At 36.9% G+C, this 23724-nt stretch overlaps 1 protein-coding gene across 1 annotated transcript; it reads left to right on the plus strand.

Annotated features, from left to right (window-relative positions):
- The first annotated feature begins 1294 nt into the window (after positions 1-1294).
- Positions 1295-22032, plus strand: LOC150081110 (acetyl-coenzyme A synthetase-like). Its single transcript, XM_090380608.1, has 16 exons — positions 1295-1697; positions 4217-4308; positions 6064-6167; positions 6431-6503; positions 6642-6717; positions 6894-7017; positions 10474-10589; positions 10803-10995; positions 11131-11264; positions 11393-11525; positions 12270-12326; positions 13700-13780; positions 15800-15908; positions 17435-17634; positions 18497-18542; positions 20214-22032. The coding sequence occupies exons 1-16, from the start codon at positions 1381-1383 to the stop codon at positions 20417-20419; spliced, it is 2061 nt and encodes a 686-aa protein (XP_090236734.1). The 5' UTR covers positions 1295-1380; the 3' UTR covers positions 20420-22032.
- The last annotated feature ends 1692 nt before the right edge of the window (positions 22033-23724 follow it).

A 23724-nucleotide genomic window follows, 5' to 3' on the forward strand; every position in this document is an offset into this window, starting at 1 on the left:
ATGAACGCAAATAAAAGTTTATCAATATGTTTATGTTCAAAACAAAATGGAATGCAAATAGTTCAAATCAGATGGAACACGAATAATGAGACTTTTTTTCAACAACAATAAACTTCAATTAATATCTTTAGTGTAAATAACTATAGATTTAATCAGATGTATATTCTTTTGCTACCTCTTTAAAACCTTTGTAACATGCTGCATATTTTAAGTTATTGTATTTTAAGCGAGGCCATCGTGTAACGAACTGTGCCATTGCAGGTTGTCCACTACATTGCAAGAAATTCTACGAACTACAAAGGGTGGCAAAATAATGGAAACACCTGTGATACAAGTATGCACTAATATGGCTTTGGGCCACCCTTTGCTTTTAAAACGGCTTTTATTCTACGTGGAATAGATTCAAATAAATCTTGATTTGTCTTAAGAGGAATATTTGACCATTCTTCATGGAGGAACGTTTCAATCTCCTTGAGTGATTAAATATGCTTGTCATTCTCCGCTCCAAATATGTTTCCATTGTTTTGTCCAATCCCTGTATAAAGTTCTGTCTACGAGCGACAAAACTGATATTAGTTGAACATCGAAGAAGAGCACTTGGATTAGGGAACTTAATAAATTCTGAAATGCAGGGGTCAGTTTTAAAATCCACTCTTGATTTTTGTATAAAAACAAATGAGTAACCTAAAATGGTCAGTCCCTAATTAGTTCGGATAATCTACGCTCCACTCTTTTGCCCTTTTTTTTTTTTTTTTTTAATAATGGATTTCTAACAATAATATAGAAGCACAACTCGTGTGCTGTTAAAAGAAACAAAAAATCATCTGAACAAACTCAGCAAATAACAGCTTTACGACTGTACTTTTGGCGTATCCGTTTGTCAGGCATCAAGGCGTATTTGCAACTGGCTCTCCAGATGGGACAAGGGCTTACAAGTGGTGCTGCTTACTACGGAAGGAACTCCAGATGTAAGTGAGGCAACAGTATTGTGATTCAGGATGGTTACTGCATGCGAGAGTGCAGTTGTTTGCTTACATCATTCACCTAAACGATCAGTGGTAAGAATGGCTGGAAAATTTTAGTTGTGTCAGTGCGCGCGCACCGCTCACACACCTTTATTTCGCAAAGAATATAATGACCTGATATCGGAGTAAGAGGAGATATTACGTGCAATTGGTCTTCCTTTGTTACGTCAGAGACGCGCGATGCCACATGGTATCCGACCTTGAACGCCATCCGTAAAATCGTTTTCTCCTCTAGTCTCGTTCACTATAAAAAGAACGAAAGGTAAGCAGCCTTCCCTTAGAGTGCTCCCGTATCGGTACTGTTTTAATTTCGGTGTTTCCCATCGCGTGGCGCAAGCGTCAAACGGAGTTCAACATGCCAGCTAACGGTACTGTCGGAGAAATCTACTTGCCTAACAAGCAGTTTTTCAACGATGCCTACATTTCGAACTTGCATCAGTACAAGAAACTGTACCAGAAGTCCATCGATGACCCGCAGAGTTTCTGGAGTGAGATAGCGAAGGAGTTTCACTGGAAGAAATTTCCAAATGAGGATTTCTTCGACTACAACTTCGACGTTTTCAAAGGCCCAGTAAAAATCGAGTGGATGAAAGGAGCACTGACAAATATTTGTTATAACGCGCTGGACAGAAATGTGAAAAAGGGGTTGGGAGATAAGATAGCCTTTTATTGGTAAGTAGAACAAAAAACATTATTGTTTATTTAAGTAAAATTAATGAAATCAGAAAGAGAGAAAAAGTTTTAGTTTTTGCCAAATTTTCATATGGTGTGGCGGATTTATCTGGTCACTTCTCCTATTTTCGAATATCGTGTTGGAATACCCCCCCCCCCAAAAAAAAAAAAAAACGTAGAGGAAAAAATCCTGGATTTATTGTTCTCTTGAAGCCAAACATGTATTGTTAAAATGTATGGCTAAAATTCATTATATATCTAATAATGCCTTAGTTGATCTATTTGTGGTTTAAAACTCGATTAAATTTAGAGCAAACTATTTCATTATATTTAGTTATAAAACATTGCTATACATGAGTTGGCCTCATGTTCACAGCCTTTTGTTCTAAATTTACTTATAATATTTTGTGGAATTTGCAGTCCATTCGGAATCTCTCATATTTTGGAAATATTTCATCCCTAGGTTTTCATGTTTCACTTTATCTCTGCTTACCCAAGACGAGATGTTAGTTAGCACCGGAGCTGGCTTCTGGGTAATGGCATATATTTCAAATAAGGAGCAATATTCTTCTTCTCAGGATAGTTTTTTCTTTGACTTAAGTGCTGGAAAAATGGTGGCTTGTCGCCTTGCAATACGATGTATTTTTCTTGATTGGTTTTCCCGAATCTTTGGCAATAATCACTTATTGCCAAAGATGCGGACAAATCCATCATGGCCTTCTAGCTACGGATAGGAATTCAGAAAAATTACACACGCTTAAGCAACAACAGCATTATGATTCATGGGGTAATATCAATGGACGATCTGTGTTACCGGTTTGTTGATGGCATTATTTTATACACAGCATTTACTTTCGCTTTCGATAAAATTCAGAATTGTTCTAGAGCACACGCGCTCTATAAAGAGAGTGATGATGTAACCTTCCGCATGCATGGGGAGAATCTGCCAGTGATTGCTGTCGTCACTGTGATGACTATAAAATTCCCAAATGGGTATTTCAGGGTATTTCCATCCTTGCGGGTGAAAATACCTACTTGCAAGTACAATATGCTGCTGCCTCTGAACCTTGGCATTAATCCAAAATCAACCAATCCGTACAAAGGGAAGAAGCGAAAGTCGAGAGATTATTTCTGTGGGAGTAATGAAAGCAAATCATTACCGGATAATTCACTTTGCTGCCTGTTATCACACTCTTAATTTAATCTACTAATATACATATAGCGCACCTGCGTGTCTGTTAAATGATGGACATATTTATTATATATATATGTATGTATGTGTGTGTTTCTGTATTTATGGCTAATAATATATACATATAAATAGAAAAGGAGCTAAGTAAGAGAAATTGAAAAAGACGGTTACTCTTGCTCCGTTTAAATAATCCTAGAAACAGAGTAGGTGTTTGCGTGACTATTTTTATCTAGTTATGCTGGCCAGATTTAAAAAGCCACGAAGTTTATTTTGGTCATACTACAGATACCATATGTCTTTGATAGAGAAGTAAAGCCACCACTAAATTAATATGCGAACACGTCTCATCATGTTTAAGACGTCATACGCTACTGCATTTTGTTTCGAACTTAGAGCCGCTCCTCTTTTAGAGATGTAAACGTATGTGCACCGATATTTTTAAAGAATGTGCAGAAAAATCGCACGCTTTATGCCTGTGCTATCTTTTGAATAGAGTAAGGTACAGACACCTTGTCTGGTTTGTAAACTCCCCATTATTCGCTGTATTGCAACTTCTTTTTGATTTCGTTTTCCGAGAAATAACAAAGGAGTGTTTGGATATCGTGGTGACGGCTCTTTAAATTTATGGCGTTCTGGTGTCTACAGAAAGAACGGGACAATTTCAATTCCTCGTAAACCCCATGCTTGAATTTTTCTGTGTAGGTAGCTGTTAGGTGCACTGTTTTGTCTCTTCAGTGTGATAAATAAGAGGTTAACGTACGGAAGGAGTTAACTGTGTCCTAACCGTATCCTCAAGATCACGTTTGTTTACCAACCCCAGAATACTTCGTGAGGAACCGAAATAGCCGATAACAGATGCAGCGCGAACTGTCTGCCGTGAGATAAAGAAAAGCTGCTGTTGTTTCACTCTCTGTTAAACATGGAGGGTGTTAATCTGTGTAACTGATAACAGATCTGCAGGTTAAAGTAAAACAAAATTTATCCCCAATCCAAAAGGGGACAGTGGTGGTGTTTTGCTAAAAAAAGTAAGAAAAGGAAGTGACAGAGATCTTTTACATAATATATTATTTATTTTTTTTTCCCAATACGAAATGATTGGGTTTTTACTCGTTGGTAAATTCGGACGATGTTTGTCAATTGTGAAGAATGAAACGGGATTATATCCGAAAATATTTGTTGAAGAATATTTCTAGAAATATAGTCAACTGCTCAATCAGGTCCAATTCCACTAATTGGACCTGACGGTCCTGGTTGATTGCACTTGATTTATATTCCTTTTTCAAACCTGTATCTTGCTGACTTCTGTCCTATTTATTTTTTTATACAGGGAAGGCAATGATCCCGATGATGATGCAAAGTTTACGTATCAAGATCTGCTGCGTGATGTCTGTAAATTCGCCAACGTTCTCAAGAAAAAAGGTATTTTAATAGTAGAATGGAAGCCCATTCTTTTCTCTACTCTATTGAGCATTTTCTAATCGAAATAAATATATAATACTCCGCCCATATACTAGCGATATACCAGTTAAGTCTTCGTTCACTTTTAATTACTTTGTTGGATAACACCAGAGAAGACACCCAAGTTCTAAGAAATGTCCCAAGGGACATTTCTTAGAGATCGTTTTGCATACGTTGTTGCGCTGCTATTAATATTTACTTCGGAAATGTATATGTCGTGTATAGATATATGCGTATCAGAGATTGCCCAGTAGGCTGACAAGATACAAGTATCAACCAGTTTCGTTAGTAGCGTTAACGTTCCATGTCACGATTTTGCAACGGAGCAACAAACGAAAAAGAATATTAAATTTTGCTTTCAAATGGGAAAATCTGCAACAGTTCAAAGACAGACGTCAGGATGATGTTCGCGATGACCCAAGAAATAGACATCCGTCAACCTCTCGAATTGAGGAACCGAAGTTCGGAAAATTGTGGCAAGAGATCATCATTTGAACCCCAGAATGATGACTGATGAGCTGGATATGAATAAGAAGCGATTCATCAAATTCTTCATGAAGATTTAGGGAAAAGGAAAGTCTGTGAAAAATTTTTCTGCACAGCCTCATGGAAGAGCAGACGCAACGAAGAGTGTCACCATGCGAAGACTTCATCGTGACTTTTCAAGGCAAACCTAATTTCTTTTATGTATTAGCATGATCCACAGACGAAGCGTCAGAGCATGCAGTGGTCTTCAAAATCATCATTAAGCCCAAAAAGCCTCTTTTTCCAGAAGTACTGGATCAAGAAATTTGGGTGCTGATTATGTTTTTCGACAAACAGGTGTGATTTACAACGAATTTGTACCTGAAGGGGAGCGAATCAATATTGCATTCTACTTACAGGTATTTCAAAGACTACTGAAGTGCAATCCTTGGGTGAGGTGCAATTTCGAGAGAAAGGCAGCTCGTTCATGTTGCAGGACGGTCCCCGCCCATTCCACACTTGTTGTAAAAAACTTTCTGACGAAACATGGAATTATACAGAACAACCATCCACCTACATTCCCAATCTAGCACCAGCGGACTTCTTCCTCTTCTCCAAGGTGCCAACTGCCAAAAAGGTTTCCCAGCTGCCTTTAAAGGAAAACTTTTTCTGGTTGGTTGTTGGGTTTTATTGGCGCATTAGCAACTAAGGCTATAATGCGCCAACTGTTTCTGGAGGTAAAGACAAATGTAACCGCCAAATTGAACGTCAACTCTTTGGACGTTTTGCTGACTCTTTTCAGAAACTTTAAAATGGTCTAATAAGTGCATTCAATCAGGTGGCGATTGTTTTGAATAAAAATAAAGCCATTTTTGAGCTCCCTCACTTTAGGTTCTTTTTATTGCACCCGTCTGGGAACTTTATTGCCACACATCGTACATAATTAACAGTAATTGAAAATTAAGCCCAATTTAACTTCAATCCGTTTCGAATTTGGGTATACATACAACACGAACAGTTAATTTGATATAACAGACAGTATTTAGTCCACTTTACTAAGACTCTGGGGTGATGGCTGTCAGAGCGATTGTCCGGATCCGCTACCGGCCTGAAGTTGCTACAATTGGCGTATGGGTCAAAAATAATGTTTAAAAGTAACGAAATAATAATGTGGCATTATTAGCATTACCATAGTATTCGATTTTAATAGTAATTCTGGTGATCCGTTAAAATTTCGAAATTTCATTTCAGGTGTTAAGAAAGGAGATCGTGTTGCCATCTATCTTCCGATGATCGCAGAATTGGTGGTATCAGTGTTAGCATGTGCCCGCATTGGTGCTGTCCACGCCGTTGTGGTAAGTTCTTTGACTTCGCATAAGATGTGATTTTCTTTTTCTTTTTTAAAATGTGTGTGTGAAATACATGTACTGAGATACAGTATAAAATACGAGCAATCTTTGCTAAGAATGTCTAATACTTCGTGGACAGCTCAAATTAATTGTCTAGACTCTCGATTAGTATTATTATTTCCTTTCAAACGTTTCTAAACAGATTTAAATTGTAAATGTTGTACTAATTGTAAACTGGTTCAGCAAACGGCTTTTAAATTCTGTTTCAGTTCGGAGGTTTCTCTGCTGACTCTCTCGCTGAAAGGATGGTGGATGGAGAATGTAAAGTTTTAGTTACTTCAGGTAAGGATTATGCTCTTTTAAATATTCAATGAATACGCTTAAAAATTGCATTTTCTTAAAACATAAAACCGATACTAACCACGAATTATTTAACTTACTATAATGTACATGGAAAGGTATTTTTATGTTTTCTAATAGATGGAGTCTGGAGAGGAACCAAATTATTGAATCTGAAAGATGTTGCTGATGAAGCAATCAAGCTCTGCTCAGAAAGGTAAGGTTGAATATTTTAATGAAATAAATTTCAGTGGCAATAAAAAGCGAAATTTAAGTAATTGGGTGATTAAATATTCTTAAATAAATTTACATGGATATAAAAATAAAATAATATAAAACTTTATAGCGTCATGACCAGTATTTAATAGTTACAGTAAATTATGCACATTGCAGGGGACACCAAGTTACAGTGAATATCGTTGTCCGTCATCTTGGACCTCCAAACAGTTATACTTACAGTAATGGTTGCGATCACAGGTTAATTCTACCAGCGAAGCGACCTTGTTATCACCTTCAGGTCAGTGTAGCAGCTCTTTAATATATTAGTTTCTGCTGTTGTGACAATTCATTTTGAAATATTTGAACAGTTACGTTTCGAGAATATTTTAAAACTTGCATAAACAGCAATATTTCTTTGCATTTCTAGACATTAAAATTTAAAAGGAAAAGTAAAAATATTGAAGTTCTGATCCACAAACGTATGAGTTAATCGAGTGAAGAAAAAGACAATTTCTACTTTTGAAAAATTGAAGAATTCCCTCTCATTCACACATCATTTATAATAGGTACGGACAGGAAAGATATCCTGAATGCGAAATACGAAATGGAAATAGGTGAAGGTACCGGTTAGCTGTTTCATCGTTACCATCCAATAGCTGAGCAGTTGTATGTACGTTGTACGGTTTTATGCGCATCAGCAACTTAGGTCATATTGCACCATATACAATAGGTTGGTATATTGCGTGTATTCTATGGTCTATTTGCTGCTTACTGGACGAGAAACCGACTTTCTGGGAGAAAAACCATGCTACCCTCGCCTGAGACCGATTAACTCAGCCACGTTGAATAAAGGCCCATAAAAATTCCTCGTTGCATTGACGGGATTCGAACTCAAGTCTTTTCCACCCTGTGTTGGGAGGACGGTGATTATACCAACTGTGCTACCCACAAATGCAGCTGAACAGTTGGGAAATTGTTTGATCGCATCTTTCACTTCAAGTCTGGTGAGGATTTTCAGCATAAGAAACTTCGGTTGTCTGGCTACTTTAAGTGCAATGTCTGATCGTTGAAGCTGAGGGAAGATTCAGCTCAAACATGCAGATCAAAGCTCTCCGAATACATGTATTCGGCCAGCTTTGATCCGCATGATTTGTCGAGAAAATACGCTATTCTCTTCACAGTCTTATTTCTTGCATAATCTGTAATTGCTTCATCTTTGATCTTGTTGATATTTTCCCAAGCGTCTGTACAAGTTGTATATGAATACGCTGATTGATAAGCCTTGAAGAATTTATGGACAGTCTCGAATAACAGAAGGAGCTTGAGCAGGGTGTGATTGATTTGAGTAGGTACAGATCGTTGACGCACTGAGTGTGACCATTGACTGTGTCAACGGTCTGTACCAACTCAAATATTTTACAGTTGGCCATGTTCTGCCTGTCTAAGTGTGCTAACCCTCTTGATTAAGGGGATGTGATGGGACAAGAGTCTTTGTCTTTATCCGTGCTACCTCCTCTTTATCTTCTAGGATCGAAATGTACTTATTCAAACCACTCCTCTTCAGTGCTACTCCACTAATCAGTTCTCGTGTTGCTTCCTTATTTTTCAGTTGCTGGAAGAACCCCTTCTGTCCGCTGTTTATCCCCTCCCCCTTTCACACGATCCTTTGGCTTTCTTCTTTGATACACATAATGTGGGTAGATATCTCTATTTTAATTCTCTTTGTCGTCAAGCTAAGTCGATATGTTACGTCGTCGCCTACCGCTCGTTGGAGAGGTCTAGGTTCGATTCGACGACTGTAGAAATTCTTAGGATCCTGTTCAGTCGTGAAGTTGCTCCTGTGAGGTATTCCGGATTTTTTTAGCCTGTACAACGTGCAGATTGGTCCGTGGAAACATACTTCCTCAACAAAAAATGCCAAATGAGCGACAAGCTCCGCCAAAATTTCGTCACAGCTTTTACAACCCCACTTCCCCAAATCCCACTTTCTCAAAATCAATAATATACTTGACGCACTTGAAGTTTCCGTGTTTCTTGTTGAAAACATGTTTGCGCGGTTAAATGCAATTGACCTCTTCAGAAATGTCCCTTGCATATATATGAAACTATGGAAATCCCCCGTCCAATGATGGAACCTGTTTTCCTCTTTATTTCTTTCTCCTTAATTTTCCTTATTATTTGCTGCGATACTGAACCCATTTCTCGAATTACAGCAGCCTGCATAGCTTGATACTTTTGTCAATAAAATAAAGAAATTATCATTTATATTCAAAAAACCCGCTCGTATTAAATACGAGGACAGTGTGAATTGGAACACAAAAACAATCAACAACGTGATCCAAAAATGGGATTACTAACCTGCTGCTGACTGGCTCCTATAAGATAGAAATCAGCTGAATTTCTCCTTTCCTTTTTAGAGCGGCCAGCATGTCGTATGAAATGTAAAACATTAACCAGGAATTTCTAAAATTTCCTCCCTAAACAGAGCAGGTCAGTGAACGCCGTGTGTCAGTGTGCAGTAGAAGTTAACATAATTTGTAAAATATATATGCTATTTCAAACACATGATTGACTCTACTAAGAGCGAAGAGTAATAAAACAAGTTAAAGCAAGCAGTGTGTTACATTTTAGGAGCGTTAGCAAATAGCAATCATTCATGAATAATAACAAAAAAAAAAAAAAAAAAAAAAGAGCAATGATTTTTATGCACACTCCAATACTCCACTTCAGCTGCAATATTTGTACAGTATATGGATAGTCTGTGAATAGTTGGGGGGGGGGAGAAAGGCAATAATAATTGCCGGATTTCTAATTAACCGATTTTAATAAAATTTGGAAAGACTCGATAAATCGTTTTAAAGGTTTCAAACGTAAAATGTCATTCCCCATACTGACTTGCCCTCTTTGCTACAAAGAGGAATATTTGACTTTTTTTACGAAATGTAACATTGCTGACTCATTAAAAATACAAACGATGAGCCTTCTGTCATATATTTTTGTCATAAACATTTTATTATAATGAGATTTCAGAGATTATGTGGTCATTTGTTTTCCATATTGGGAAAGATTAGGTTAATTTAGGTGTGTTGTGTTAGCAACACACCTAAATTAACATAACCTTTCCCAAATATGGAAAAGCAACTAAGAATATGAGGCATCAGTATATTTTGTCTGTAACTGTGTTCTTCGGTCGGGTTATTGGCTGGATGAAAAACCGAGTTTTCCTGAGGAAAAGCATGCAACTTTCGCCTGAGACCAATTAACTCAGTCAAATTGTGAAAACCCCCATAAAAATTCCTCACATCATTGACGGGAATCAAACCCAGCCTTTTCGATCCGATGTGGAAGGACGGCGATTATAAACACTTGCTGGAAATGTACTTGGTTCCTGCATCTGGAAAAGTGCTTGTGTCAGCGTGCAAGAGAAGTTAGCATAATTTATAAATGTTTTGCAATTTCACTGGATATTTCATTAAAAACTCCCTTCCAAAGCTCTCGTTATTTTATTTATTTTTTTCCCTCGGGTAATTCTTCTGATCATAGTATAAATTGAATTAAAAAATAAATATCGAGTTGTTTACATTTTATGTAACATTATTTATTCAACATACTGTAAGACTGCTGATCAAATTCAATATTTAATAAATATCGAATTTGTATCCTCTTCATCCTCCTCCAGTAACTAAGATATCACTAACCTAAACTCGTTTGCATTATAAAGGATTTCGTTGTTGAACTGGCCTTTCAATTGCAGATCTCTTGGAATAACAGATGCGACGTGTGGTGGCACGAAGAGATGCTGGAAGTTGATGACGTCTGCGAGCCCGAATGGTTGGATGCAGAAGATCCTCTCTTTATACTCTTTACTAGGCAAGTTACGTTTTTTCTTAATGTACACATTCCCTGTTCGCTCATGGCCGCCTTAATGGAATTCCTCACAGAGAAAGCCACTCGTTAACTGCAGTAGTGAATTTACAAACTACTTGTATCTTGTGGCCTGGAGTATTAAAAATAATTGTCATGTGTTGTATTTCCATAAATTTTTATACCATTATCTATATGTCATGTACTATCTCCTTTCAGTGGCTCAACGGGTAAACCTAAAGGCGTAGTCCATACCACTGGCGGCTACCTCATATACACGGCCACGACTTTCAAATATGTGTTCGACTATCGTCCCAACGATGTGTATTTCTGTACAGCCGATATTGGATGGATTACTGGACACAGTTACGTGGTTTATGGGCCACTTCTCTGTGGAGCGACCAATATCTTGGTAAGCGGTATTAATTTTTTATTTCTCTTCTGAAAAAAATTCTAGGAGAGATTAATTTTCAGTAGTATAATCAAAATACAAAACTTCTACTTAGCGCCACATTCATGTGGTTTGATTGTGGCTCTTGTTTCGTAGTTCGAAGGCGTCCCTACTCATCCGGATCCAGGTCGCTACTGGGCCATTGTGGAAAAGTATGGGGTGTCGAAGTTCTACACCGCTCCTACAGCAATCAGGGCTATGATGAAGTACGGAGAATCTTACGTCACCAGGTAAATATGAACCCTTTCTCCTTAGTTTTAATTGTAATTGTTTCCAATTTGCGTGTTGTTTTATTCTGTCCATTGTGTTACCGTTGGGAAGATTAATTAGAAAACTTTATTTCATTATTATTTACTAGCTACAACACCGACTCTCTTCGAATACTGGGAAGCGTTGGAGAGCCCATCAACCCAGAAGCCTGGCACTGGTACTACAGAGTGGTAGGAAAGGGAAGATGTTCGATTGTGGATACGTTCTGGCAGTCGGAAACAGTAAGCATCCTTGCTTTTAATTAACGTGCACCAGTTTCTCCTTACAGCGTTTTACGAAAATGAAACCAGTCGCAAACCAGGGGTTATAATAGTTGGTATCAGCTGAGGGTGGATTTCATTAGAGCAGTGGTATTGCAGAGGTTGATCAGAGGTTTTGTCATCAGGATATGTATAGGGTTCATCATCGTGTAACCCTGGTTCCTGGATTTGGGGCTTCTGAGAATAGGAATGTCTATCATGGAGTCACGCTTGGGAGTTGTCTTGGTGGGATAGCGGATTGGTAAGAATAAGAGGAGATTTTGTGATGTCCTGCCTTGTCTAATGAGTGCATCGGAATTCAGTTGAATAGCATTGTAGCAGGCAATCATTACTTGGCGCTTTTCATCATCTCAGAAGTAATTCTATACTTTTTGGGGCTACTGATGCGTGCCCTGGATGGTATTGCATCCTAGAAGATACCGAAAAAGGAAAAAAATATATTAATTTATGTGGTTTCTCCCAAATCGAAATTAACTTGATTAATGTTTGGGAGCAAAGCATATCCACTTCCAGAATGTCATAACCCTCTCTCTCTCTTTCTTTTTTTCCCAAAAACATAACACCACTTCCTTCACACAATTCCGTTATCTTTATTTGTTTCTCTTTTTCTTTTCCTCCATTCTGTTCTTCTCTTCATTTCTTAAATTAAATGAAATCACCATTTATGCAATATTCTCCAGTTAATCACGTGGTTATTATTTTCAGGGTGGCCATGTCCTCACTCCGCTCCCAGGATGCACTCCGATGAAACCAGGATCGGCTGTAAGTATCTTAACAGCTTGCTTTGTTTGTTTGTTGTGGGGTTTCAGTCGCATAAGCAACTTAGGCCATATTGTGTCGTATATAATGTCTGTAAATTGCATGTGTTTTGTGGTCGATTTGCTGTTTGCTGAAAACGAGTTTTCTGGAGAAAAAACCGTGCTGCTCTCGCTGTAAACTAAATTTATTATTGTATATTATTTAACTGTAATTGTATCTGAGTCTGTAGCATATAAATACAGCAACCAAATTTGCTACAAAATGCATCGATGTCTTATTCCCAAACAGGCCACCATGAGTTGACTCGGAAATGGACCACTTTTGTGGTAACTGACTGTTTATATAAAATGCTCACAGACGAAACAATTTCAGAGTGAAACCATTTGGCAATCAGTTTTCGGATTAAGGATGCCAATCCCATTTGTAAATTTATTCTTGACTCAAACTAGTTTCATTATCCTTTGAATAAATCTGCGCTTGAAAGGTTCCATGTCTGGAATATCTCGAGAAAGTCTACTGGTTATGGACAAATAACCCAAATTCCGTAGCGCGTTTTAAATTTTACAATCCACTCGTCACCGTGAAATCGTTATGAAGAAGAAAAATTTGATTTCCATTTTGAAGAAAATACAATGCAGTTTCCACTAGAGGATATCCACTCGCAAGTTCAAATCTAGTTTTCTATGACCTCTCTCATTCCTTGCCGGAACCCATCGGCAGACCATTCGTTGGCGAAAGCCTACGTATGGTCTGCCGAGGTTCCGGAAACGTTAATTTAATGTATAGGGATTTAGTTATTAGATAAATAAACTATCTTAATATTCACGTAGTATAAGAGTGGTCATTATAGAAAACTGTTATTTCATGGAGAACAACCGCGTATACGTTCTTCTCCAACTATATTATATTCACAAAGATATTTACTCACTCTGCCTTTGACAGCAAAAAAATGGGCAAAAAATTATGACTGTTTTATGTCACTAATAGTAGTCTTACTGACATTGTATTCGATTGCCAATTTGATTTGAGTACAGCTTTGCAAGGTCACAGCGATAATGTTTACTGCTCTTCTTACTAAGCCGTTAAATATCACAATTAAAATACAAAATGCACACAAACTCTAGTTTGTTCAGCTCACATTTAAAAAATATATAATAATAATAGTACAAACAAACATTTATTCCTGATATTCAAAGAAAATTCCAAATTATCTACAGTATTTAGTTTTGAAAACATTTTAAACGAAAGTTGGGATTACCGCGATTTATTTACATCTGTGAAGGAACACAACTTTGAATTGTATCTTATTTACTAAATTATTCTCACAGTTTTTTAAGACTCAAGCTTCATTAGAGATTATATATTTTTTCTTACAGACTCTGCCATTTTTTGGCGTGATTCCATCACTACTAGATGAAAATGGAAAAGAAATCAAGGGAACAGGAGAAGGCTATCTGGTATGTATTGCACTTTCTAAAATGTTACTTTCTTTAGATAAAGTTCCTTCAAATTTAAATGTTTAGATTTCCGACAAGGTCTTTGAAAAGCTCCTTTTTTACAGGGAATTCTTGCATTGATATTGATCGGACACCGCTACAAAAATTGCAACTGGTGACCTATAGTTTTTTAGGGCATACTTGTACATTCCCCTACCAAAAACATTATTGTTGATTTTGGTAGGTATACGTCTACCAAAATCATTATCGATGATTTTGGTAGGTATACGTCTTCTAATTTTTTACTGACATCAGGAAAGTCTCTGAGTAATGTTCAAGCGGCATGAATGCAGAAAAAGTATGAAAAGAAAAGCGTGGTAGTACTTCAGAACTTGCATAGAAAGTAAAGGGTAAATCTACACAATTTCAGAAATCAGAGGCATATAGTTCGGAGCACCCTTTCTCAAAACGTTGCTGTAGCTCACCGTTCATGATAGAAGTGTCAGGTTTGTCTGCCACCCTGAGACAAAATGTGAGACTGTTTATGAAAGCACTCTGAAACGGATTATCAGACCTGAGATTAATTATAAGAGCTTATTTGGATTCAGTAGAGGACCACGTGTAGTGGAGATGTGCGATTTGATCCCCCAATTCACAAAGTGGGGATCAAAGTATGAGATGAGTAATTATAGATCCGTTACCTTAACTTCTGTTCCAGGGAAAATAATGGGAGTCACTGGTTCAAGAAGTAATGCAGGACCATCTAGACAAAAGTGCAGTTATATTTCAATTACAGAATGGATTTGTTAATGATTTGTGATAAATTTTTTGGTTACTATGATGCATTGACAGAGAAACTGTATGCATAATTTTGATATCATATATGTACTTAGATTTCAAAGAAGCTTCCTATACTGTTGCACACAAAAGACTGTTGTACAAATTGGAGTAGTGTGGCGTTAAGGGCAAGCTGCTGCTATGGATAAAGGGTTAGCTGAGTGAGGGAAGACAGGGAGAGTGGTTATCAATGGACACTGAGTTTCGTGGACCAACGTTATTAGTTTAGTCCTCAATGGTTCAGGGTTAATATTTATTAATGATACTTATAAATGTATGTTAGGCTTAATGTCTGAGTTTGCAGTGATACCTTAGGTTTTGGCAGATCGTAACGACAGATGTGGAGATGGTTGATTGGTTGGTTGTTGTACGGCTTTAGGCGCATCAGAACCTTAGGCCACATTGCGCCTTATATGATATGTCTGTAAATTGCGTGTGTGTTTTGTAGTTGATTTTCTGTTTTCTTGGATAAAAAACCCGAGTTTTCGGGAGGAAAAACCATGGAAAAATCTGAGACTACACTGTACTATACCAAGCGGTAACTATACCAACTGTGCTATTGATGAGGGCACAGAAGTGGAGAACAATGGATGAAGAATATATTGTGTGCTCTCGATATGTATTGTGTATGATGTATTTGTTCTTTATACGCGTAGAGTATGTAACATACGTAGTATATCACCTTTATAACATGCGTAGAGTATGTTGTGTACTCCATATATGAAATGTGCCATCCATGTGTGTGTGTGTGTGTGTGTGTGTGTGTATCTGATTTCTGTGAAAAATAATGTTTGAACTGTACTACTGCTCCATGTTCGTAAACCTTTATAAAATTATTTAACTTTCTGACTTTTTAATTATATAGTTTTTTACTCTATGATTAATTTATTTTTTATTGAAATCCTCGCAAATACGAGTTTCAGTTTCGTAGATGCAAACGATTTTGTATAATTAAAATTAAAAAAAAAATACTAAAGAAAAAGTTCCGTATTTCTATGCTTTCCTCTTATATTCACTGTTTTTAATTATTTAACAACTGCTGCAGCCGACAAAACAGAAGAAAAACATTTTGCGTTAAAAGCATACTTTTTAATAAAGTTCTTATTTCTTCAATTTCGTCAATTACAGCAAGATTTGTTTACAAGTCCTTTTTCTTTAAACTGGAATTATTTTATCTACATTGCTTCCTTCATTTCTTCTTAGGTATTTACGCAACCGTGGCCAGGGATGATGAGAACTTTGTATGGAAACCACGAGCGCTTCGAGACCACATATTTCAAAAAATTCCCTGGATTTTATTGTACAGGAGATGGTGAGTATTTTCCGTTTGCAACAGATACTAATTCTCTTATTTATTTATTCGTTTATACATCAATTGATATCTGTTCCCTCCACAACAACAGAAATACAAGGGAGGGGAAAAATGATTTCAGTTAACTATATATGAGGCTTATTGTTTTATTTGTTATAGGATTTGCTTATTGTTTTATTTGTTTGTTTTAGGCGCGTCAGCGACTTAGGCTGTATATAATATGCCTGTAAATTCTTGTACTGTGGTCGATTTGCTGTTTGCTGGACCAAAGAACGAGTTTTCGGGAGGAAAACCATGCTACCCTCGCCTGAGACTGACTAATTGAGCCACGTTGTGGAAAAGCTCCTTAAAAATTCCTCGCGTCATTATTTTCCAGCTTCCAGCTCGAGATTCCAGCTTCCACACAACGGGTGAATCTCCGTCCACCCCACACCGGGTGGACGGAGATCCAAGTGTGCTACCCGAGGGAGCAAGCTATGAGGCGTCTGATAAGGCCTTCTTTTTAAAGTGTTTTTGTAATTTCAATAACTTGGAGATTACTTATCACCATTTCCTTTTATAATGATGAGATTCTTGAGTTTCAGCATTGTCTAAGCACCGTTTTCGCGGGCCATGATTGATATGTAAATTTACTGCTCAAACACAAATGGAAGAAATCAGATGGAATGAGGTCTAGTCTTCCACCATCGTCAAAGTGGCCATCGAGACTCTAATTCTAACTGAAATTCTAAAATGACACATTGAGTAAATGAAGATATCTCTGGGGATACTTAGGATATAATTTATTTTTAACAGACTTGATTTTCAATTTTTTTTTTTTGATTTCATACACTAAAGGAGGAAGGCTCCTGGTGAAATGCAGTTCTTAAAAATGTCTGTGTGGGTATACAAAAGAGGGTGACACCGATATTCATTGGACTCGGGAAGGTCACGATGCCACTAGGGAACATCTTATTTAGACATCTGAGGTAGATCACATTAGATTAGAACAACGAGGGCTTTCCTCCTGTTGTCTGTTCTGTTCTGTTCTTGAGTTGTAGAATCATTTGTGAGCCCCGCGGTGCATAAAGTCTTCTTGTAATATATTTGTTCTTAAGCGTGGTAGATTGTTTCCGCTGGGTTATTTCTAGGACTGAATGAAGGTGAATTCCTTGCCCATTTATTGAGCAACCTCAAAATCCACTATTGAATACCAAGGAAATGGTTTGGGCTACAAACGACCAGTTTTTCTGAGGTATTAGAAGAGTGACTAGTTAAAGTCATTCTTGAACATACGGAGTTGTGTGTTTTTAGAAACTAGTTGATCCGCTCCAACGGTCCAAAAAAAAGTTAGGGCTTTTTAAAAGACATTCTATTTAAACTTCATTGAGGCAGCTGATATGCGAGCTCAACAATTAACAGTGGGCCGTGACATTGCTTAAATGAATTTTTAAGTTGCGAAAGTCATTTGGATCTTACATTTTTACAGTCCGTAATATATTTCTATTCTGTCGTAACGTAAGCTGATTTTTGCCCTTTTGTTTCAGGAGCCAGGCGAGATGCGGATGGATATTACTGGGTGACAGGTCGTATGGATGATATGCTCAATGTGTCCGGACATTTGCTCTCCACCGCAGAAGTAGAGTCCGCATTAATAGAGCATAAAGCGGTTGCCGAGTCGGCCGCTGTTGCTCGCCCCCATTCTCTAAAGGGAGAGTGTCTCTACTGTTACATCGTGCTCAAAGAGGTAAACTTAATTTTGTTTTCTTTTGTTGAAACAAAAATGTTATTTTTTTTTTTCAAAAAATAAAAAATATGCACATGAGAGATTGGACAGTCATCTTCATGGTTCTCCAACCTTACACTTTTATTTGTTTATTTTTGCTAATGATTATTCTTCTGTAATCGCTTTTGTGTGGACAAACATTGGCCGTTTGCTTGAGGGAATAAGTTGTGCGTTTTCACGCGCGCCAAGTTCTACCCTGAACTTAGCCAGTACTTTGCCTCTGCCACTTCGGGTGGCAACTTATTGAAGTGTTCGACAACCCACTGTCCATGAACATGAGATCTTCTGTTATTCCATGAGATTAGGAAAGCCTCCACCGAGTTCATCTTTAAGTGGGCCACGAATACCCGCTGGAGTGCATCCACCTTTTGTCCCCATAATCTACGGAAGGCGAGAGCCATAATTTTGTTGTGTTCTTTTGTTTAAGGAGACTGCACCAAACACCTACACTTAAAAAAAGAAAGAAGTGGTTTGTAAAATTTTCGTATAAAAATCTTCAAATGACAAACCGTTGGTGATATTCTTAGAGTGACCTGTCACCCAGATTACTCTAAGAATATCACGCTAATCATTCCGTAGTTAAGGAATAAATGTTTGCATAATTTATTTATACGTATTGTATAAATAATTTAATAAATCTAAATTAATTTATCTTATAAATAAATTAATAAATCTATTAAAAAATCTAAAGAATTAAAAAATCCTACAGATTTTTTATGATGTTATTATTATTATTATTAAAAATAATAATAAATTTAATTAAAATAATTCTTTGTATTTTTTCCTTAAAATGTTTTATTATTATTGTTTTTTTCCTTCACAGGGATTCACGTACAATGCCGAGTTGGAAGCAGAACTGAAAAACAAAGGTAACTATAGAAACGCATTGTATACACTCTTTCCCCAACTTTCTTCTCCAAGTTAATGCACGAAATGATATTTAATAAATTCCGTTAATTACGCAAAGGCCTATCGTAATACAGACTGGAGATTTGCTATTATATATACACTAACGTCAAAAGTAATCGGACATCAACATGTTTCAAAGAATCTTTTATTGATACAATATTTAATAACGTGTTGGCCCATCTTTGGTTTTAATTAAACACTGCATACTCTTCGTAGATTCTGAAACAATTTTTGGTATCATTCCTTCTTCAAAATATCTGTCTATTCAGCTACTGGTTGAATTCATTCCATTCTAGTTCATTCCAAAGATGTGCAATGGGCCGTGGATCTTCTACACGCACCTCGCCTAACAATTAAGGTTGTGGAGCAGGACCTGATGCATTGTCATGCTGAAACATGAAATGGTTCTTCCCGTACTTCAGACACAATGTACAAAGAGTGGAATTGTCCGGAATGTCACTGTATGGCATTCATCGTTCCACGAACGACGACCAATGCTCCAAGCCCAGACCACGAAAAACAACCACACGGTAATAGCTCTTATGCCAGTTTAGACGACAAACTGATAAATAATTTTTTATAGCCACCCATCAGATTGAAAGACGTCCATCGTTTCGGAAAACCGTGTACCGAGATTCCTCATTGCACAGTTTTACAACGTTCCAGGAACCAGTTATGATGGGTTATGCACCAGGTAAGGCAACGCTGTGTATTGCTGCAATATTAGATTGTGTGCATCTCTTCCGTTAAATGTAGTTCTGTGCAAATCTCTAAGTATCGTTCGTTCTTGTATTAATATCAATTCCTGTGGCCTTCTTGAACGTCTTATATTCGATGACGGGAACAATGTATCACCGTTCTGAGTGCCATCCGCCTGTGTCCTTAAGTTTTCGAGGTATTTCTGGTAGTATTATCATGACGTTTTCATCCGGCGATTAGGTGCCATTGCAGCCAAACTGCAATGGCATGAACTAATGCATTGCTGATAGAAATCTATCTCCGTTTGATTGTCTGGTTAATCTGACTGTAGTGTTGGAGTGAATCAAATTAAGGATCCTTGAACCATGATATTATATTGGTTGTAATGATCTGTCCCTTCTGCAGCTATCTGCACTTGTCAAAATTTGAGACTGTGGGCATTGATGCTTTTGAGTCGTCCCCTTCAGCAAACGGTACTCCGACGTGCGTAAATTTCTTTTTTTTTCCCCCACCTCGGTGTATAAAAGTCTGTTGTAGCTTTTACGTCCTTTACATATAAGAGGAATTTCTGTTTGTTAGTCTGCCTCAGGTGATTCATCTTATTGATGCATGCTTAATACGCCCTATTTGATTTTAGCTTGGTGTCTGACACGCTTACTTTTAACCCTGACAAACAGATATATGCCATTGAGTAAAGTTCTCATTTGTCAGTTGTCAAAGCACCATTTTGGATTTTTTAGCAACTGACTAATAAGACCGTTGTTCAATGACATGTTGTTCAAATAAATCGCGAGCGCGCTGTTTTTATTACATTATCAGAAATATAATGTATCTATAATATTATAGCCTCTTGCGTAGTCTACAGTACTGTTAAATTTTTATGTTTGTTATTTACATTACTAGGTCAATTTTTTATTTTTATTTTTTAACAGTTCGCTCCAAAATTGGTGCCTTTGCTTCTCCAGAATATATCCATAACGCTCCTGGCTTACCGAAAACGAGATCAGGAAAAATAATGAGGCGCATCTTGAGGAAGATTGCAGTGAATGACAGGGACCTTGGAGATTTAAGCACGTTGGCCGATGAGCACATCATTGATGAACTGTTCAAAACCACGCCAATAACCCTGCGCAGTTAAAACTTTCCAGAATTCACGCTCAATCGACTCATTGTGATATATGTACGTTGAGTCAAAAAGTTTCCGAACTTTTAAATAGCAGCGTTGTCATGTCTCATCATGCGGGGAGCGGGGACATGAATGAATATAGGAAATTGGTGATTCAGTTTGATCAAGCGCATTTACTCAGTTTGTGGAGACAGCAGTCCGTCCTTTAGCAGCTGTTTCAAAAGTCCCGAAACTTTATTGGTTCTACTACGAACATAGTGACTGTATAGTTCTATTTTGATATTTTTTATACTTTGATTAGGCACATGGTGTGTGTATATATGTATGAAAGAGAGTGTGCATGAAAACGCGTATTTTTTTTAACTATTTTGTTTCTAAAAGTGATTGACATCATGACACAACTCATAGTAAATTAAAGACCTGATGACATCTGTATGCTTAGAATCTACACCAAAACATACTTACTAGAATCCTAGCATCCAATAAATATTCTTGAAATTAGATAATTTAATTTAATTTTTCTGGTACAATTTTTGTAAACTCAAATGAATTTCGAGCAAAGGGCTTCAAATATTCGAAAACTATTGAACATTAATGTATATTAAATCACAAGGACCTCATTTGTTTGAATCGATAAAGCAAAATAAATGCATCGATTTCATATTGAAAAATAAATCGTTACGATTTATCCAGTCTTACGCTTCTCCATAAAGAGTATTTTGCTTTTTTTATTTGGAAAGTTCGTGCCAAAATACTTGCCAATACGTGCCAAAAAATTAGAAACTTTTATTTAATATAATAGGGCTATCTTTTGTCGAATTAGACCCGTACACGTCGTGACATGGACTCCACGAGGTGTCTGAGTGAGCCTAGTTCCTGATTTGACCGTTCTTCGTGGGATATTCGTCAGCTGCTGTCGTATTGTGGTCGACAAAAACCTGCGAAAGCCGAATTGACCTTTCCAACGTATTCCAGACATTCTGAATGGGATTCAGATCTAGAGAATTAGGCGACAAGGTCAGATGGAAATCTTCAGAACGTTCCTAGAACCATTCGGATACAATTTTGCACGATGGTGGTTGGTTACGCCGTCGCCTTGAAAGAACCATCGCAGTCTGGATAAAAATGGATCATTGCAGAGTTCATTGATTGATTGATTTTATTTTTAGTAGCGCACTGGCAGCTTAGCCTTAATGCGCCAGCATTGCAGGATGAAGTTGATCAAATACCACAGAAAGGTGTTCATTGGAGGTAACCTCGACCTTGTGACTGTATGAGTGGACTCAGTCCGTATCAAAAGAGCATATCCCATACCATCAGAAATGAGGCTTTTTTTTTTTTTTTTTTGTCAATGTTAATGTTTTATAGCTTGGATTCCTAAAGCTTTTACTAATTCATAGTTTTCAAATATCAGTTGAAAACCTTTTGCCAAAATGATTATGTAAATTCACCAGTTGTCCCTTATTATGGCGCAGTGCCATACTTGATAAAAGATCAAAAATCTGTTTTAAAAAATCCGATTGCTTTTCTGACTTCATCTAAAAGAAATGAGATTGGTTTGTTATGACGAAGTTTAGTTGAAATTTTATTTTATACAAGTAAACTTCTGCTACATCCCCCGTAAAGCTCTGCAGATTAATTATTTATGAATAATTAGGAATTTTTAAGTATGATTATGGTATGAGTAACTGATATTATATAAGTATGGTAATTAACTATATAATATCGGTGTAAATACACCATTAACTATATAATATCGGTGTAAATACACCATGGTGTATTTACACCGATATTATATAGTTAATTATCAAAACCCATAAGGATTATGCCTAGTGCATTTAATTTTCCAAATACATAAGTATGGTAAGCACGGAATATCAACTCAGCGTGATGTATTTCTGTAAATAAATGATTTCCAACCTGAGCAGTTTTCTCTTTATTTACATTAAACATCAGAATGTTTGCTACATAAATACCCAGTGCTACCTCTGATAGCACTGGGTCTTTTGAACTATTTTGCCTTTAGGACGATCATGGACATATCTTACCCATTTGAAACTTAAATTGACAAATATTTGCAATGTTGAGCCAAACACTAAGGACAGCAACTATTTCCGTTAGTGGTCTATGCTTATTCCAGCGATGCGCCATTACTCAAAACATTTTTGAAATGGACTTCAGAGCCAGTTCGTTGTTTTGAATATTCTGAATAGTGGCGAAGATTTTTTGTAAACAAAAAGTCATTTGGATCAAAGTCCAGTGAATAAGGTGGGCGGCTATTGGGTAATATCTTTTTGATCAAAAACTTTTTCACGGAAAATACGTTGTGAGTCTCATGATGAAATGGCCACGGAATCTTTCAACGCTTTAGGTTTCTGCATAAGGAGTCTCATTTATCTGTACCCGCAAAAGTCAGTCTTATTACTTTGTGGTCACATCTTAAAAAAATCCAAAACATTCCCTTAATTCAACTTTATGCGTAAAAGATTTTTTCGGACAGATGTCGCTCGCGTTCATTCCTGTCTCGACCTCCGTTTGTGTGCTTCGGTGGTGCGCTCTCCAAGCTAACTTGCATAATAGGAAAATAAATGCAATTTTGTGCTTAGTGCAGTGACTTTTTAAAGAAGCAATTTCTAGTGACTGTGAAAATTGAAAATTTCAGGTACGTTTCCATTCTCTATTCTTAGAATGAAAAATTGAATTGACAGTTCCAGCCTTGAATGAAAGCACGAAGCCGTGGCATGTCAAGTGTGTCCTGATATTAATGTTAAAGAAATATATACCAATTTACTTGTTTTATTTCCACTTGACGACGCTAAATCTATAGTGAAAGATGAGGTTAGTCGCACCGATAACATTATAAGTCTAATTTGCATTATAATGTGCTTTTCTTTCCATTTTCGCCTTCGAGCAGTGAAGTTTTAAACGAGTCTAGCAGGAAGACCTGACATGTTCACCGACTTCGAACATAATTTGCATATGGTGTGATTAACCTTGTTTTTTAATACTCAAGGAACAAAACTCAAAGTAAATTAAATGTATCAAGTGCTAATATTAATAAAAAAATTAAAACTCCGTATTAAGTTAAACTTGTGCATTCGAACTACCCTCCCTCCCTCCATTGTCAGTTCTTGAGATGTTAGTTGTATTTTCCAGACAGCAGGGTTGGGCATTATTCGAATAACTTTTTATTTGAACAATAATTTGAATAAAAATTTATTCGTTAAAGAAAATATTACTCATCGTTCGTTATCTTTTTTTTTCGGACAACGAATAAATCACTAGAAACAAAGATTATTGAAAAACTTTAATGCTTC

The sequence above is a fragment of the Mastigoproctus giganteus genome, chromosome 9 (assembly GCF_048544385.1).
Source record: "Mastigoproctus giganteus isolate SK-2022 chromosome 9, ASM4854438v1, whole genome shotgun sequence".
NCBI lineage: Eukaryota > Metazoa > Arthropoda > Arachnida > Uropygi > Thelyphonidae > Mastigoproctus > Mastigoproctus giganteus.